At 27.7% G+C, this 18,020-nt stretch overlaps 3 protein-coding genes across 7 annotated transcripts; 2 read left to right on the top strand and 1 right to left on the bottom strand.

The window, feature by feature from the left end:
* Positions 1 to 383: 383 nt before the first annotated feature.
* LOC122860511 (AT-rich interactive domain-containing protein 2) lies at positions 384 to 14,967 on the bottom strand. 5 transcript variants are annotated; one of them, XM_044164350.1, is made up of 11 exons: positions 13,493 to 14,967; positions 13,307 to 13,400; positions 10,618 to 10,715; positions 7,835 to 9,952; positions 7,337 to 7,760; positions 6,368 to 6,691; positions 5,207 to 5,413; positions 2,717 to 5,128; positions 2,358 to 2,435; positions 1,837 to 1,928; positions 1,463 to 1,751 (listed from the first exon to the last, which is right to left on the bottom strand). In XM_044164350.1, the coding sequence occupies exons 1-11, from the start codon at positions 13,582 to 13,584 to the stop codon at positions 1,628 to 1,630; spliced, it is 6,063 nt and encodes a 2,020-aa protein (XP_044020285.1). In that variant the 5' UTR covers positions 13,585 to 14,967; the 3' UTR covers positions 1,463 to 1,627. The 5 variants fall into 5 exon arrangements, with proteins under 5 accessions (XP_044020286.1, XP_044020285.1, XP_044020288.1 ...); XM_044164353.1 differs by having other exon boundaries at positions 6,506 to 6,691; XM_044164351.1 differs by lacking the exon at positions 2,358 to 2,435 and having other exon boundaries at positions 384 to 1,751.
* An 883-nt stretch (positions 14,968 to 15,850) lies between these two features.
* Positions 15,851 to 16,570, top strand: LOC122860510 (zinc finger protein 593). The gene is made up of 3 exons (XM_044164349.1): positions 15,851 to 15,999; positions 16,150 to 16,250; positions 16,330 to 16,570. Exons 1-3 carry the CDS (start codon positions 15,904 to 15,906, stop codon positions 16,568 to 16,570), a joined length of 438 nt encoding a protein of 145 aa, XP_044020284.1. The 5' UTR covers positions 15,851 to 15,903.
* A 36-nt stretch (positions 16,571 to 16,606) lies between these two features.
* On the top strand, positions 16,607 to 17,998 carry LOC122860508 (serine--tRNA synthetase-like protein Slimp). The gene has a single exon (XM_044164348.1). It carries the CDS (start codon positions 16,607 to 16,609, stop codon positions 17,996 to 17,998), a length of 1,392 nt encoding a protein of 463 aa, XP_044020283.1.
* Positions 17,999 to 18,020: the final 22 nt, after the last annotated feature.

Genomic DNA, 18,020 nt, shown 5'->3' with positions numbered 1-18,020 from the left:
TTTGTTTTGTCATTATAGTCTATTATAATACAGACACTTTAACAGTATATTTTATATTTTTAATAATTAAATATTTTAGCTTTTTTTTTTAAATTTTCTTAATCTTTTATTTTTAATATTAAATTTCGAGATATATAGAAATTAAAACAATATCAACGATCTCTTAGAACAAAAGACAAAAAAAAAATATATAGAAAAGAAAATTGTCATTTTTTTTTCGTTTTTCGTTTGTTTTTTTGTTCTTATATTTTTAAGTGTACATGTATAATATATAGTTTTTATTTACAAATATGTATAGAACATTTATCAGTAGCTATACTTTTTATTATTTTTTATTTTTTAAATCTTAATTATTAATCTTTTTTTCTCCTTTTATCTGTAAATGCATTTCAAGTTGAAAAAATGAATTTTCGGTAAATTGTTGTTACTATCAAAGTTGTGCCATTTTATGGTCAACACAAATTCACTCATTATCGAGTTATGAAATTGAAATATTTTGACAATAATAATTACATTTAAAAATACACTCAAATATTCAAAAATTCTTTTGGCTCATTATTAATCATAATTACAAGAAAAAAAATAATTTCTTCTTTCATTTTTTCATCATAAACTTTCTTGATTTGTTTTTTTTTTTTTATTCTTTTTCTTTTATATAAAAAAAAATTATACAATAGTTTTTTTTTTTTTTTCAATAATCATCCAATTTATTTATAATACATTATCAAATTAAAAAAAAAAAAAATATATATATATTTATTTATAATATAAAAAAATGATATGAATTTTAACAATTAAAATTCGTAATTATCAAATTATTTTCTACTTTTTGTTTCGACAAATATATATTCATTATAAAAAACGAAAAAAAAAAAAATATCTGAGTATAAATTAGAACAAAAATTACATCAATAATTGTAATCATGACTAATGACTTCTTCTTTCTCTTAAAAAAAATGATTATCCTCAAAAATCATTAATTTTTACACATTTACTAAAATCATTTCAACATTTTCATAATTTATTTCTTTTAAATCAATTTTATCTTTCATTTGTTATTTATATTTTTTGATTTATCCTTTTTTTTCATCAGAAAAATAAATATTAATATTAAATTTCAAATATTTCAACTCCATCGTTCATCATTTTATCACTGTCTATGCATCTTTCATCTTTTTTGCACGTTTTTTTTTTTTTTATAATTATTTAATAATCATAACATAATTTTATCTTTCCATAACTATACGATTGTTCATTGTTGCATTTGTTTTTATTTAATTTTGGACACTATGGACACTAATAATAATTTTTATTTTTATTAAAAACTAAATTGGCAAATACCTTTTATGCCCAGTAAGTTAATAGGCCTCATAATTTGTCAAATATTAATATCAAGAGAAATAATAATTATTTTAATTGTCATCTTGATATTTGTTGATCATTGTTGCTTCTCTTGTTACTATTATTTAATTTTTTTTTTACACGATTTTTATTAAGACGAATACATCTAGCAGATTATGTATCAAATATTTCCATTGTTTATTCATAAATTGAATTAATTTTTTTGTTATATGTTTATATTGATCGTAGCTCAGTTAAAAACTTGATTAAAATTTCATTCAAAAGGTCATCTGCTGCTACCATTATTTGTCTGTTCATTCATATCATAAAGAACTTGTGCAATTGTTCTTGAAGATTCAACATTGCTCAATGCAACACCAGCTAAATGAGGCTCATATGCTTTCAGGTGTCTGAAAAAATTTAATTATTAATTTATTTGTTTGCTTTGCTTATCAATATTATTATTTAAATAATAAAAATTATAGCTTTAAATACCTTCTTCCATGGGCAGAGTATATGACTAGATTTCTAAGAATCAAAGCTGCCGTTAAACGAATACTTTTTGTAACTGGACCCTCATTATCATCCTGAAAATATTTTTAGTTTAATTAAATAAAGAAATATAAAATTTTCACTCTTTTAATTTAAAGCCATTACACATGTCATTACAAAATTAAATGCGCATTATAAATATCAAAATTAATTAGTCCATTTATTACAAAACATTTGACTGAAATAAAAAAATTATAAAATTAATTTACACATGCAAAATTAAATAAACAAAATTATTTTTAGAAAGGAAAAAAATTTACCAAGATAAGAAAATAAATATTAATTAAATTGGAAAAATATCATGCACAGTAGGTAATTAAAAAAAAAAAAATACAGGATAAAGGGTTCAAAAAAAAAAAACAATATGCACAAAAAAATAAAAATTCTAAGCACACAAAAAAATAATTTTTCTATTGTTTTTTCTTTAATGGATTTTTTTTTTTTTTGTTCACCATGATTTTTACCTGTTCTGGTGGAGGATTTTGCCCAGGTCGGGGGGAAGAGGAACTTGCGATAGTCGCAGCCGGCTTGCTTGGCCTTTGCTGCATTACCAAAGAGACAAGAAATCCAGTGTTAAAAGTATTTTTTTTGTTTTTTTTTTTACAGTAGAAAATAAATAAAAATAAAAGAAAAAAATAGATTTGTTTAGTGTTATTTGTTTTTTTCTGTATCATTTCATCAATTTAGCTGTGTTAGTTGTATTTTTTATTTTGTTGAAAGTAAAATTTATAGTTGAAGAATAAATTGGTACAGAGTAGCTTTGTTCAAATGGAAATTTGATTAAATAAATTTTAAATGAAAATAATAATAAAAATTGACTTACCATTAATTCTTTTGGATTGACAAAATCTAATGCGTGTCTTTTGATAGCATGAAATGCTGCATTTGGAGCATAGCCAGGATGATTTGGTGTTGCTGGTGTTGAATTTGTAATAATTTCAGTTTTTCCAGTTGTCGTTAATTGCTTTCTTCTTAAAATCATATTTTCAGCACTGCAATGTTTATCCCATAAATGTGTCATTAATGAAAATCTACGTCTTTTTAAACCATCACAACTTGACCATAAACAGAGTGTTTCATCACTACCATTTGGACAATGTATTTCACAAACATGCATGTAAACTTGTTGTGGTGTTTTAAATTGTTTTAAACAACCTCTCCATTCACAAAGAAATGCATTTGGATCAATTTTAATTGTAAAAGTTTTATTATTATTATCTGTTGGATTTATTTGACTTGTTGATGGTTTACTATTGTCTCTATCATCTGTCGACGTTGACGTAGACGTTGATGTTGATGTTGTTGAATTTTTAACAATTTTTCCAACAGGAATTTGTTGTTGTTGCTGCTGTTGCTGTTGTACTTGTTGTTGTACTTGTTGTTGTGCTTGTTGTTGTTGGACTTGTTGCTGCATTTGTACTTGCTTTTGTATTTGTATTTGTTGTACTTGTACTTGTACTTGTTGTTGCTGTTGTTGTTGTACTTGTTGTTTAACACCAATACCAATTGTTGATGCAGCTTGATGAGGTGTTGAAGGTCTTGTTGGTGGTGGTGTTGATGCTGGTGTTGGTGTAACAACTCTACCAGATACACTATTAACAACACTACAACCATGCGGTAATCCTGGTATTGTAACAGTCATTGTATTACCATTATTATGTTGTGTTAATGTATTATTATTAACAATAATTGATGCTTGTGATAATGGTGATGATGTTGGTACAAGTGGTGGTGGTATATTACCAAGTGCTGAGCTTTGTAACAATGGTCTTGGTACTTGAGTTACAACAACTTGTTGTCCTTGTGGTGTTACAGCAACAACTTTTTGTGTTTGCTGCTGCTGTTGGTGATGTTGTTGTTGTTGATGCTGCTGTTGTTGATGCTGCTGTTGCTGTTGTTGAAGATGCTGTTGTGTTTGTGGTTGTAATATTATAATTGTTTTAGCACCTGTACCTTGTTGTTGTGTTGTTTGTGCAACAAGTACTGTTTGTGGTTGTCCTTGTACAAGAGCTGTTTGTGATTGTGCCAATACATAATTTTGTCCTGGTACACCACCAGATACAACATATTGATATTGTCCACTTGGCTGTTGTTGAAGTAGTACTTGTGGTTGTGATTGTGGTCTTTGTTGTTTTATTTGTGAATTTGATATTATCATTTGATTATTCATTGCTTGTTGTACAACAATTTGACGTGGTGCTGTTGTTACTATTAATTGTTGTTGCTGTTGTTGTTGTTGTTGTGGTTGTTGTGGTTGAGTTTGTATTGCTGTTTCAATTTGATTATTTTGAAATTGATTAATAATACGTGTTGGTAATTCTTCTTTTATCATTGATGTAGAAATTTGTTGTTGTTGTTGTTGTTGCTGTTGTTGTGGTTCTTCTTTAATTGGTTCATCAATATCAAGTTCATCTTGAATACAATCAGCAGCTAATGCTGCATATAAATTTGCTGCTGTTGATGATACTGTTACTTTTTCATCATCTTGTATTTCTTCACTTTTAATATTTAATTTTGTATCTTGTAAATTTGGTGATGTTGTACCATTTGAATATTTTACTTTTTTTATTATTTGACTTTCATTATCATTTTTAGTTCTTTTAATACAACGTGATTGTAGTGTTGTTGTCGCTGCTGTTGTTGCTGCTGTTGTTGTTGTTTTAATAATTTTATTATCAATTAATAATTCTTGTTTAATAATATTATTTGAATCACATTCATTTTTAATTTCTTGTTTTATAATTTTTTTAATATCAGGAATATCTAATTTTTCATTAACTGAATTTTTTGTTAATACACCATTTATTATTGGTTCTTTGTCTAATTTTTTTTCAAGAAGATCTGTAAGTATAATTGATTGCTGCATATGAGATTCTTTTGTTAATATATTTTTAGAATCTTCTTGTGCATCAATATTTAAATTACTTGGTGCTCCATTTAATAAAATACCTTCAAAACTTGTTAGGGAATTATTATCTTCTTCAGCACCAGTACCAGAACAATCACGACTTCCACCAATACCACCACTACTTGATGCTAATGAATTATTTGTTGAATCTGAATCTTCAGCAATTATTGGAGCTAATATTATTCGTTGATTTATTTTATTTGTTATTATTGTTGATGGACGTATTATTTTTTGATTTAATGTATGATTTTCAGTCATTGTTGATACTGTTGATAATTGTGGTGGTGGTGGTGCTAGTGTTGAATTTGAATTGTCGTTCACTTCAGTCTATAAAAAATTTACAAATAATTTAAATTTAAATATAACACAACATTATGATATTTTTATATTTGTATTTATATTTACCTTGTCATTGTTATTTGTGACGACAACTTTAGCTCCATTTAGCCTTTGTATTTTTCTTGCTGGTGTTGATGAATTTTTTTGCTTTGAATTAACAGGTGTTTTTTGTACAACTGGAGAATTAGCCAATGTTGCTGATGGTGCTGCTGGCTGAATACCACCTGACAATTGTTGTTGAAGTAATCTTTGTTGTTGTTGACGTTGTGCAACCTAAACATAAATTCAAAAAATTAATAATGTTTATTTTTTTTTAAAACTAATTTAATGTTTTTTTGTTATTTTTTATTTTGACTTTCTGATCATGCTTTATTTATTTTTTGTTTGTTAGTAATCAAAATATTATTGATCAGTGCCGAATTTATATAATTATTATGTAAAACAACAAAAAAAAAAAAAATAATAAAAAAAATATATATTTTTTCAATCAAAAAAACAAAACCGTCACTCAATGAAATGAAAAAAAAAAAAAAAAATTCATTTTTTTTTTTTTTTAAATTATTTAAATGCTAATTTGATTTTTTAATAAAGATGGAATTGGTAAATGTGGTTGGGAGGAGGATAGGATGTTTTATCACGAGACAATTAAGAAATAAAAAAATTAGAAATAAAAAAAACACCACAACACACACACACACAAAGAGAGAAAGAGAAGAGAGAGTAGTATTGAACACAAAACTATTTTAAAAAAATAAATAGATGAAAACTAAAAACAAACTAAAAACCAAAATAGAAAAAACACAAAGCTTCAAAAAGAAAATAGAAAAACAATACACAAACCAAAGAAATAAAGAAAATTTTTTTAAATTAAACAACTGGCAATACTCAATTAATTTATGAATAATCAATTTTTTTTTTTTTTTTTTTTTAAATTCAATATGATATTTCTGTGTCCGCTGCCCAATATCAGCATGTCGAAATGAAAATTAAAAAAAAAAAAAAATCTTTGATAACAACAAATTACGAAAATTAATAAATTGATGCACAAAAAAATTGATTGACTATTATCCTGACAAAACTATAATATACCCTTGATGAGAAACAAAAAAATAATAATTTAAAAAATGAAATCTATCGTTGAATTGAAAATAATAAAATAGAAATAATTATTTTTTTTTTCTACTAATTAAAATAATGTTTCTTTCTGTTATTTCACAACAACGATACCTGGTTGCTGGTTATTTGTTGGTTGGCACTGATGCTGGATGCGATGCTAGTAGTAGTAGTATTTGTTACGTAGGCATTCAGGGTAGAAACACAAGTGGCAACAGCGGCACTTGGCATGCAGTCACCGCTGATTGTTACCTTGGTTGCCAATAGGCTTTTTATTATTGAACTTGATGTTGTTCCCGAACGATTATCCTGGCCTACTTGCTGCTGTTGTTGCTGCTGCTGTTGCTGTTGATGTTGATGGTGTTGTTGTTGTTGTTGTTGTGCTTGAGTAGCTGATGCTAGAAGAGCCTGACTCAAGTGCGGATGCGCCACTGACACCTGATCCATACATTAACCACAAAACGAATACTCAAACGAAATTCTAACGATACAAAATCACTAATATACCACTAAAGCCTTTCCCAAATATTAACTAATACATATATATATCAACATATTTCATTATTTAAAATAATTAAAATATATAAATATATATATACAAAAAAAAAGAAATATAAAGAAGAAAAAATAAACGAATACAATAATTATGTGTAATAGATATTATGAGAAAAATTATATAAAATAGAGATAATAATAAATCACCCACAACCTTGAGGATTAAATAAGGATTATATTTAACGAAAATAATTAAATGAAATGTTGATGATTAAGAAAAGTGAGACCGAGCCAACGTTGATGCGCCCTAAGCATTTTTTTTTTCTTTTTTGTTTTTTTTTAAATGAAAAAATTAATTTTGTTTTTTTTGTTGCATGCATAATAATTAATTAATATAGAATATTTTTCATCATTTTCATATGATGTTTATGGTAATAATAAAAATAATAATGATGGTGATAATGATAAAAAATAATTAAAAATATGTTAAAAGAAAAATTGTGTTGAAAAATAATAATAAAAAATAACAAAGGGCATTTGAAATAATCAAGAGCGACGTACAACAGTGATCGAAGGACTCGGACCCACCTGACTTTTAGAGTCAACCTTGGTGACTGGATTCTGGGGTTGTATTGAAATATTTGTGGTTGGTTTTGGTGGAGCTGATAAGTGGGCTTTTAATATTGGTGAGGCAGGTGTTGTTATTAATATTTTTTTGGATGAATTATCATAGGATGTGCTATCAGGTAATGGACTTGTGGGTGTGATTTTACGTTGTGGTACGGGATGCACCTTTAATGGCGTTGTCGTTGTTGATGCTGCTGCTGCTACTGTATTGTTGACACTTGAAAATGTTCCACCAGTTGTTGTTGTTGTTGCTGTTGTTATTAAATTTTGGCTCGGATATGTTACTGTTCCTGGATTAGTACGTACACGTATTCCTTCATAATATTGAGTACCAGTTGTTTCACCTTTCATTGGATTTGGTCCAATAGTACCACCAAAAACAGATCTTTTTTGAAAATAAAAAAAAAAACATTAAATTATTAAATTATAAAAATTTAAAATATAATTATAATAACTTACCTAACACAACGTGGAAAATGAAGTGGTGCAATAACTCCTCTTCTTCCAATTTTAGTACAACAACCAAGATATTTTTTATATAATTCTTCTTGTTCAATTTTAACATTTGGTACAAGTTCAAATGTTGCTCTTAACCAACCAAGAGCAAATTGTTCATTTTCTTGTATTATTTGTTGATGTGCATGTTGTTGTTGTAATGAATTTGCAACTTCATTTGCTTTAGCAGCTGCTTTTGATATTGATAACGGTGTTGCTGGTGTTGTTGGTCTTGATGGTGCTGGACTAGTAACAGGTGTTGCTGCTGCTGCTATAGATATAGCTGATATTGATGGTATTGATGCAGTTGATGATACAGAAATAACTGGTGCAATTGTTGATGTTGATGATGTATTCATTTGAGTAATTGATTGTTGTTGATTTGTTATTGTTGATGTCGTTGTAAATGATGATAATGATATTGATGATGACGTTGTCGATGTATTATTATTACTAATATTACTAGTATTATTATTATTACTATTACTATTATTACTACTACTAGTATTATTATTATTATTAATATTGTTGTTGTTGTTGGTGGTGATGGTGGTAGTACTATTGTTGTTGTTGTTGTTGTTGTTGTTGTTGTTGGTACTATTATTGTTGGTGGTAATATTATTATTATTTGCAACTGTTGATACTGTTTCAACAACTCTCATAAGTATACAAGCTTTTGGACCATAACTTTGTGCTTCAACTGTAACAAGAGCAACTAATGTATCAATTGCTCCGCGAACCCGCGCGATACTTGTACATGGTCTTTCACCAAGTGATGTTAATGCATATAAACATTCAAGTGTATATACAAGTAATGCAATATCACTTAATGCTAAAAATCTACATATTATATCATAAACATTATCTGTTAATCCAAATTGTACAACTTCTTCATTACAATCTTGTTGGCTTAATTTATTAAGAATTTCAAGACATGATATTACAACAAATCTATCTGATGAATTAATACCATCTGTAATACATGATATAATAACATCTGTTATTCTTTGACCAGCATCTTTTAATACAATTTCATTAGCAATATTACCAAGTATATCAAAACCAAGTTGATGTAAATTACTCCATCTTGCTCTAACACAAAGTAATACAAAACGTAAAAAACAACGATTTTTACCAAGTACAACAGCATTTTCACTTGTAAAACTTAAATTTCTTAATATTGATGCTATTTGTAATACTCGTTGTCCATATGGATCTTGTGTACCAAGTGTTCTACCCATACAAAATAAATCCATATCATCATCTTCAACTTTTATTGAATTTTGATTTTGATCATCCAAATTTATTTTATTTATTCTATTATTATTTTGTTCTTCTACTACTTCTTCTTCTTCCTCTCCAATAACAACAACATCATCAACAGGTGTATTATTATCATTATCAATTTCCATTTGTATATTTTCACTATTACTATTATTATTATTATTAACATTACTATTATTATTATTATTGTTATTATTACTACTTAATTTAGATTTTCTATTACTATTTTTTTTCAATTTATCTTTTTCTTTATCCAATATTTTTCTTCTTGAAAATGTATTTAAATTTTTAGTTGGTTTTTTCATAAATATTCGTTCATTTGTTAAATCTAATATGTCATGTGAATCAATAACATCTGACCAAAATGAATTTATTGAATAATTTCTAACTTTTGAATAAACTTCAATAAATAGTTGACGTGTACCTGGTGCATCAAATACACCAGCATGTGCAAGTAACATATTAACAAGTCTTGGATATTTATCAAATCTTAATGTATGTTTACCCTCATTTGATAATAATGTACATACATTTATTGCAAAATCTTGTTCATTTGGAAGTGGTGATAATAATGACAGTGCTAATTTATCATAATTTGTTGGTTTATATAAATTTGTTGATAAACCATTATAATCACGTAATGTTTCAGCAACATTATGTTGATGATGATTATATGTTAATGGTACTGAATGCAATGATCTTGCTGACCATTTACGATGACGTGAATCTTCATCATCATCATCAGCTTGTTGTCCATCTTCACCAAGAAAATGTACTTTTTCATATCTATCCAAATACCTAAAATTAAAAAAGGAAAAAACATTCAAATATTTATTTTTGATTAAATAGAGACAATATTTGTATGTGGCTTGATAGTTGGTAAACAAGTTTTTTTCTACTTCACGCGACTTCATCATCAATACCACGTGACTGGCGTGTGTCGCGATGCCGCTTGATAGCATGAATGAATGAATACACAGGGTCGTAGTAGTAACGTACGTGGACGTGCCGTGAAGGTGTAGAGAGTACGATAAAGAGGAGAAGTGGAGAGAAAAATATTTATAAAAAAAGGGAGATGTATAGCAAGCAGGGGGGAAAAGCCTAAAAAAAAAAAAGGCGGCAAAAGAGAGAGAGAGTGGGAAGGAAGCAGCAGCAACCCACCACCAACTACTGCGACGATTTCTGCACTTGCTTTTCTGTCCATTTAGGATCATTCACCCCATTCTGCAATCTCTGTAACACTAACATCTTTTCTCTCCTCTCCTCTCTTCCTCTTTTACCCCCTTTTCATTTTTCTCTTCTCTCTCTCTCTCTCTTATGACATCACAATCTCAATAATTTTCAAGGTCACTCGGCCAAGACAATGGACCAATGATGATCAAGTATATTTAATACATACTAATCATCAATAAAAATTACAATTATAAATATTATATATTTTTTTTTCCAAAATAAAAACTTACCTCAAATAAATTTGCTTGAGACCAACACCACTATTGACACAACCAACTGGAAGATGAAATTGTTCACAAAGTAATGACCATTCATTTCTTGTATTTACCTGAAAAAATAAAAATTAAATAATTAATTTACATTATAAAAATATAACAACTACCCTTAACAGAAAAAAACCTGATATTTTATTAAAATAATAATTATATTTTGTTGTTTGTATTAGTAGAAAAAAAAATATATGACATATATATAGAGAGATTAAAAAGCACGTGGTAGATTAAACAAGGTCCATGCTGCTGCCACTGACAGTTTTGAGTCAGCTGATCGTTTGTAATGAGAGGGGTATGCTTACGGAAAAAAAAGGAGAGATGAATTGAGAAAAAAGACACAACACAATAATGACTATGACGATGACGACGACGACGACAATGATGATAATAATGACAACGATGACGATGACGATGTTATTGTTGTTTTTGTTGGTAAACATTGCCTAGCATCATCATCATCATCATGAAGCATGGCTTGATTTTTGACATGACAGAAGGGTGATAGAGAAGGGGAAAATGTTGTTGCATTAAAGAGTAGATATTGTGAGGGGGTGTAAAGAGAAAGATTTGTGGAGGAAGAGACAAAGGGGGGCGTCTAACCGGTGAAGGCCGAGTCAGAGGCTAAGATAGAGACCGAAAGTAAGTTGATAGGTGCAACCTAAGCAAACGGGAAAAGAAGAAGGGTAAGGGGGATAACAACAACGCGAGCGACACGCGGTCTACTGTCGTTGGAAGATCAGCTGATTACTGTTTAGTGCAGTTTAGTGGTGGTTACACTTCCTTTAACCTTCTATCTCTGCCATTCACCAAACATCATCATCATCATCACATTGATCTATATTCATAATCATTGCAGGGGGTCTCTTATTATCCTATAAATAAATTCTTCAATATATTTATTAAAGTTGATATTTTTATAAGAAGTTTATTGTTTTTTTTTTTTTTAGAGAGAATTTGTTAAATAATAGCAAGATAAATTCAGACCAATCGAGGTCATAAATAACATAAAGAAATATAGAGTTTAAATTATTTTCATAGTACTATTTGATGATCCATCAAACTGTTCATGTATTTTAAATTACTTGTCGCAATTTTACTAGCATAATTCATCTTCTTAATTTGGTAATTTTTTTTCTTCTTTATGAGTCACCAAGTTTGTTGGTAAGCTACAAAAGACCTGGCAACATTGCGTAATAATTTTTATTATATTTTTATGAGTCTGTTAATAAAATTCAACTAAAAACTATTGAGATAAATTTGTCTACTTGAGATTAATATATCTCAAATATTTAATGATTCAAGATGAGTTAAAAAAAGACTCTAATGAAATAATTAACAATGAGGAGAAAAAGTTCAAAAGCAGAAGAACAAGTTAAAGTAAAAAAAAAAAAATAAATAAAACAAAAAGAAAGAAAGATATGTGCTCTTATGTAGTTTACTTTGCTTTTAGCTCTTGTATACTTGTTATAGGTGTACAAGAGTTACTTTTCCAATGTTGCCAAGTCATTTATAATAATAATAACAACAACAATAATAATAATGTTGATGATAAAGTGATGAAGGGTAAGAGGAAATGAAATAACACAGCTGCAACGTTGCTCCGGGCGTCTCTGCGGGTACCGGTATGTGTGTGAGAGACTGGGCGCGGTGTTGCCGTATCGACCGCACTCATAAAACGACCACAACCGAAGTGAGCCCCAGGAGCCGATTCCAACTAGCACCAGGCTAAAAGCCGACGACCCTCTCCCTCCACCTTTATCAAGACCCTACACTAAAGAGCCATTTAATCCCTGATGATGATCATGATCATGATGACGATATGTATATAAAAATTCTTTAATCCAAATTGAATAATTTAGTCTTGTAATTAGCTAAATAACAATAGTTACAATATTATTAAATAATAATTTTATCAATTCAATTGATTATTAAGATTATTTTCTTTTGATAAAGATGAGTAAATTTAAATAGGCTAATTATGTTGTGTCGTTATATGCTAAAAAAAAAAATAATGGCACACCACCACTTGTTGAAAATAATTGTACCAAAAAAAAATAAAAAATAATTCGATTATTGAGCAGAACAGTGTGGTGGTCCTGTCTTGTCTCTTTGTAATGTGTTGCCTTCAACGCTCTGTGCTCAACTGCAAACGTTTCTATAAACACTCCCTTTCCCTCCAATTTTCTCTTGCTTCTATGTCTCTTCTCTATGTGTGTGGGGCCAAAGGCTACCCGCGGATCCCTACTCGCGAATAGGTAACTTCAATCGAGTGACCCTGACCTTGCACCACTTCCGTATTCTCCACGATCAATTTACTATTATAAATTTTTAATTTATTATTTCATCAATTACGCTAAATTTTATCAAAACGAGATAAATTTACTTGTCGAAATTTTTTTATAATACACACAGCTTCTCTCATTTAGTATATTATATTTTAAGAATATTTCAACTCTTGGAAGTGAGTTTTAAAAAAATTTATTTTTATTTCTCTCTAACGCCCCTTTTTTTTCCAATTTCTTTATGAGTTACAGTGAATAATGCCAACTGCTAATTACGTGACATATTAAAACTCTTTGACCAGGTTCTTTGTGATGTTGCTTTTTATTTTATTAAAATAATTATCGTTCATTTAGAAAATTCATACCTTGATCCATCCTCCATGAGCAGTAACAAGAACATAAAGCAAATAAAGATCAATGTTTTGTCCACTTATTTTTGGTGCCTTTTTAAAGGATGTTCTGAAAATAAACAAATAAAATATTATTATATAAACATAAATAAATATGTTAAACACACATATATTCAACATCATCCGGTGGTGTCAACTTACCCTCTTGTTTCGTGGAAATGATGTAATTCTTTGAGGAAGCTGTCACGCTCCCTTTCGTAGGTAATTGGGTCCTTGTTAAGGATTTTGGCCATGTTAATATTATGCCAAAAATATGGCAATTATATTTGAGCACTTTAGGCTCTAATAAACCAAATAATCCAACAAAACGCAAACATGAATTTATATCACACTTGCACATTTACTGACACTCAACACTTGTCATAAATAAATCAAACAATCTCATCTGTCAGATGTTTATGTATCTTCAATCTTCACCATAAAAATATATTTCATTCAATTGATTTACCCATAAACAATATCCACATATATTTTATGCTTCTAGCTTTAATTAAATAATAATAATAATAACAACAATAACAAAAAGAAAAAAAAAAAAAATCACTTGGAAATTAAATTGTTAAATTGTATGTTGGAGCAAAGTAATGTTGTTTGTTGTTGTTGAAAAAAAAAATAATACATATAATAAAATCAAGAAAACATATATGATATTTTAATGAAAAAAAAAAAATAAATATATATTTATGATATTTTGTGGTAAATGCTGGTCTAGATGAGAGACCCACGCGAGAGTAACACTCGCAACATCAACTGTAGCACCAATAACGACCGGTCTTTGACGTTAATAATAACAAATAATGACATTTATAAAATAAATAAATAAATAAACATATTAATATATTATAATATAATATATAATTCACATAAAATTTTAATTTCACTACGGCGTTACTTGACGTCCAACACACACAGTATATCAAAATGGCGTCTATCACCGCCTGGCATCCATTCACATATAATGATATATAATATTTTTAAATAATATTAAACACAATTAATTAATATATATATATTATTATAAATTTAAAAATTTATTTATTTTCTAAAAACAACAATTATTTATGTTCGAGGGGAGAGGAGAATGGCCAAGCGCCCGTTGTATCTTTCCCCCGTTTACTTTCGGAGTCTATAACACGTCTCTCGCGTCCCGTGCACTTCTCTGGCTCTCACAATCAACCGTTTCATCAGGAGAAGGGGGAGATTAAGTTTTTCTCTTTTTTTTTTTTTTTTTTTTTTCAACACACACATACACACAAGTATTTCTAAGCGCGGAGAGAGAAAATTTAATGCACACTTTTAAAACTCGCGCGCTAAATTTTTTTAAATTATTAATAATATTATTAGTGTTGTTTATTTATTTGTTTATTAATATTTATTTATTTTTTAGATGTAAAATTATTTATTAATTATGTCTGTGTTGGTGTGTATTATTATTATTATTATTTGTATCAAAATGGATGGCTTGTTTTGAATTTCTACAATTGTTGCCGATAGAGGCGCAATTTGTTGTCCATCATCCTGGCGCCATCTTGAAATTATTTTTTAATCAACTGTGACATTTGGTGGACAGATTTATACATACATAATATTATTTATTTTTTTTTGCTATATAATTATTATTTATATTTTTTATTGTTGTTTTTTTTTATCTTTTATGTTCTTTTACCTCTTTATTTTTTTTTTGAATATTATTTTTAAACTTTAAGATTTTATTTATTGAAAGTTTGTATATTGTTTTTTTTATATATGAAAAATTTGAGGGATGTTTGGTAGAATGTTTATTTAGATAATATTTTTGAATATAACTCAACACTGCTCAACACAAAAAAATAATATACACTTGTTGTTTTTTTTTTTTTTTTCTCTTACTGACACGATTTTTTTAATGAAAGAAATAAATAAATGATTTTCACTTTAAAACAAATATTAATATCTGAATGATAACTTGGCACATTGAGTAATTGAAAATATTTATAATGACACGTTAATTGAGTATTTTAATTGTTTAAATATTTTTTTAATTATATGTCACTGGCTGAATAACTTTTGGTTCTACTTTAGTGTGTGTATAACCGGAATTGTATAGGTACAAGTGCATATATATGTATATATTTAAAAGGATTAGTAAAAGTTCATTATTATCGACTGGACACGCAAAAAGCCAAAGAGAAAAAAAAATTGTCACTTGCATTGTGTATCAGGAATATAAAATTAACAAGCATATGTAATTTCAATTAATTAAAAACAATATTCAATAAATGTAAACTTTATTTTCTGCAGACACTTTTTTAAACACTTAATTTAATCGAAATTTTTTCAGCTGAATTCTCGTATTTGAATTTCTTGAAGCTTTTACCCGCGAAAAATTCATTCCAAAGCTTCAATAAAATAACAAAAGATAGCAGAGCATTATTTTTCCAAAAGAGCCATTTTCAGAAACACACAAACCACGTCGCCATAACAATTAATTTATTATTATTATTTTTTTTTCATCAAGTCTACAACAATAATACTAATTGTTAATTATTAACAAAAAAAACAACATTTAAAAAATGGGAAATGGTAAATACGCTAGAAAAAAAACTGTCCAAAGTCATGGAATGAAAAAAGGATGTAAATCAAAAAGAAAAACAAAAGATCTTGATGAGGTGAGAAATTTTATATTTTAATAATTATCTGCAAATAACCACGTGTATCAAATCAGTATGATGAAATTTTTTTTTGCATTATTAACACTTGTATAATTAAAATTAAATAGTTATTATATTATTGTGTTAATTTATTTTATTGTTAAACAGATTGATGTTGATCTTGAACAGAAAAATGTTACTAAATTAATAAATCAACCAATTGATCTTGATAAACCTGGTGCTGCACAATTTTATTGTCTCCATTGCGCGTAAGTTGATTATAACCTATAAATTATTGATAAATGTTGGTTTACATAATTGTATATTGTTTTTTTATTTGTTTTGCAGACGTTATTTTATAAATGATCGAGCATTGACTGATCATTTCAGAACAAAAGTACACAAGAGACGACTCAAAGCACTTGAACAACAACCTTATTCGATTGCTGAATCTGAACGTGCTGCTAGTCATGGTAATTGGGTTGTTGCTGGAAAAAGAAAAATTCAAACAATAACACCTGTATCATTTAAAGGTAGAAATATCTATCAAGAATTTAAAGACGCTACAGCTATGCAAGTTGAAGCATAATTTATAAATAATAAAATAATAATAAAATCATAAAATATGGCAGTTTTAAGATTTAATAAATTTGTCAATTTAATAAATAAATATCAATTTATGAAAAATTATTCATCTGCTTTATATATACCTGGTAATAAAGCAACAGATACATTTTCTTATTTAACACCTTATTTTGATTATGAAGAACGTTTTGCAAATATTGAAAATTTAAAAAAAAATATGAAATCACGTAAATTAAATGATAACATTGATGATTTATCTAAATCATGGGAATTTTATAAAAATATTGATAATAATCGTAAATCAATTGAAGAAAAAAGAGAAACAATTGGTCAACAAATGAAAGATATTATGAAAAATAAAACTTTAAATGAAGATGATAAAAAAATTATTGAAGGACTTCGTTTACAAGGTAAAACACTTAAACAAGATCTTAAAAGTATAAAAGAAATAATATGGGATCTTGAAGAAACAATTATTCCACGTCTGCTAAATTTACCAAATGACATTGATGAAAAAACACCAGAAACATTAGAAGTTGTATTAAAAAGTTCTGGCCAAGTTTCCAATGTTAACGAGTCAAACAAAAGTCATTTAGAAATTGGTAAAGAACTTGGTTTAATCAAGTACATAAATCCTTTACATGTTTATCTTTTGAATGATGCTGCTCACTTTGAATTAGCTACTATAAAATGGGCAAGTAAAGTTTTAAGTGACTCCAACATGTTGAGAATAACTGGTACTGATTTTGCAAAAAGTCTAGTTGTCGAAGCAGCTTGTCTTGATCATGAAAATCCATATGATGCTTTTCATTTAAAAAATAATGAAAACAATAAAGGCAAAATATTAAATCAACAACTTCATTTAATTGGTAATGCAAGTCTTATTTCATTTTTATCAATGCATACTAAACAATTGATAAATCCAAAATGTTTTCCACTCAAGTATTTTTCAACTGGTAGACAGTACATTCCAATTGTCGAAAATTCATCATGTATCGGTTTATTTGGAAGTTGTCAAACATCAGCAATTCAAAGTTTTGTAATGGTACAAAAAAAAACATCACCACAACATCAAGATGAATTTGAAAATATGATAAATAATGCTACAAATATTTATGAACAATTAGAAATTCCATATCGTATTGTATTGAGATCAGCAGATCAATTAAAAAATTGGGAATCATTGAGAGTTTCATTTGAAATTTGGTCAAATTATTATAATAATTATATTGAAACTGGACATTTATCAATTTGTGGTGATTTTTTTTCAAAACGTTTATTAATTGCTTATCAAACACCAACTGGACGTGATTATCCAGCAATTATAACTGGTACTGTTTTGTCTGTAAATAGATTATTAGCATGTCTAATTGAACAAAGTAAAGATCAACTTTTTATTCCAAAATGTATCAAACAACATATGACAATTTAATTAAAGTTCATTTGATAAATAA

The sequence above is a fragment of the Aphidius gifuensis genome, linkage group LG1 (genome assembly GCF_014905175.1).
Source record: "Aphidius gifuensis isolate YNYX2018 linkage group LG1, ASM1490517v1, whole genome shotgun sequence".
Lineage (NCBI taxonomy): Eukaryota > Metazoa > Arthropoda > Insecta > Hymenoptera > Braconidae > Aphidius > Aphidius gifuensis.
The sequence above is the reverse complement of the archived record's forward strand: the minus strand, read 5'-3'. Positions and strand labels throughout refer to the sequence as shown.